Below are 816 nucleotides of genomic sequence, written 5' to 3'. Positions count from 1 at the left end.
TTAGTTAACCGCGCCGTTGGCAGCTTGCTTCTTGTTTTTGTTGTTCTGGCCCTTCTTCTTCTGCGCAGTACCCGTCGAGTTGACTAGGTTTGAAGACGTGGTGGCAGGAGTCTCACTCTGCTTGGGCTTCTTCACTTCCTTGTTGGCATTAGACGTGATCGAGGGCTTGGAAGCCTTGGCTTTCTCCTCCGACACTTCCTCTGAGTCACTAGAAGATCGGGACACCTAAAAAAAACCACCACGACTGTCAGCACTGATGGTAGATGCCAGAAGAGCTTTACTGCACATGCAATGATATGGATGTTGCACAGTTATGACTCGTATGATTCCGATGGGACAGACCACAAGAGCCTTTTACGGACGCAATAGCTAGGCGCGGCTTAAATTGCCACCTCGCTGGAGCAAACCTTCCCCAGAAACGCCGCCACTCCCCAAAGAGAGCAGCAGTAGTTTGGATCACAGCCGCATCCAACATAGTGAGGCAGCCACTGCACCTTGCCCTACGCCCGCCCGGAGACAGCCTTAAGGGCCATGCGCGAGTATTGAGATGAGAAGAACTCTCGCCATAAAAGCATACACTTTCCTATCCCGTGCTGCTACCTAGTTTTATCGTGGCGCGTGGAAGTACTGGAGCGTGAGTACATGAAGTCAACGACGAAGGTGTTGTCATTTTTTGCTTACTCGCGGTGATTTAGATGGATACGTGCCGCGATGAAGTCTAGCGTAGCCTGTAAGCTTCACACACGCTTAAACATCTGTGGACGGCGTTTCATGATCGAATGAGTAGTATGGATAGGGACGACGAAAACCACTGTG

The 816-nt window shown here is 50.9% G+C and overlaps 1 protein-coding gene across 1 annotated transcript; it reads right to left on the bottom strand.

Moving 5' to 3' along the window:
- PPTG_15289 (hypothetical protein) lies at window positions 1–475 on the bottom strand (the record flags this gene model as incomplete). The annotated part of the gene is made up of 2 exons (XM_008912340.1): window positions 1–225; window positions 359–475. 2 exons carry the CDS (start codon window positions 473–475, stop codon window positions 1–3), a joined length of 342 nt encoding a protein of 113 aa, XP_008910588.1.
- Between the last annotated feature and the right edge of the window lie 341 nt (window positions 476–816).

This window comes from Phytophthora parasitica (genome assembly GCF_000247585.1).
Source record: "Phytophthora parasitica INRA-310 unplaced genomic scaffold supercont2.46, whole genome shotgun sequence".
Taxonomy (NCBI): domain Eukaryota; phylum Oomycota; class Peronosporomycetes; order Peronosporales; family Peronosporaceae; genus Phytophthora; species Phytophthora nicotianae.
This window is presented reverse-complemented; position numbering and strand designations above follow the sequence as displayed.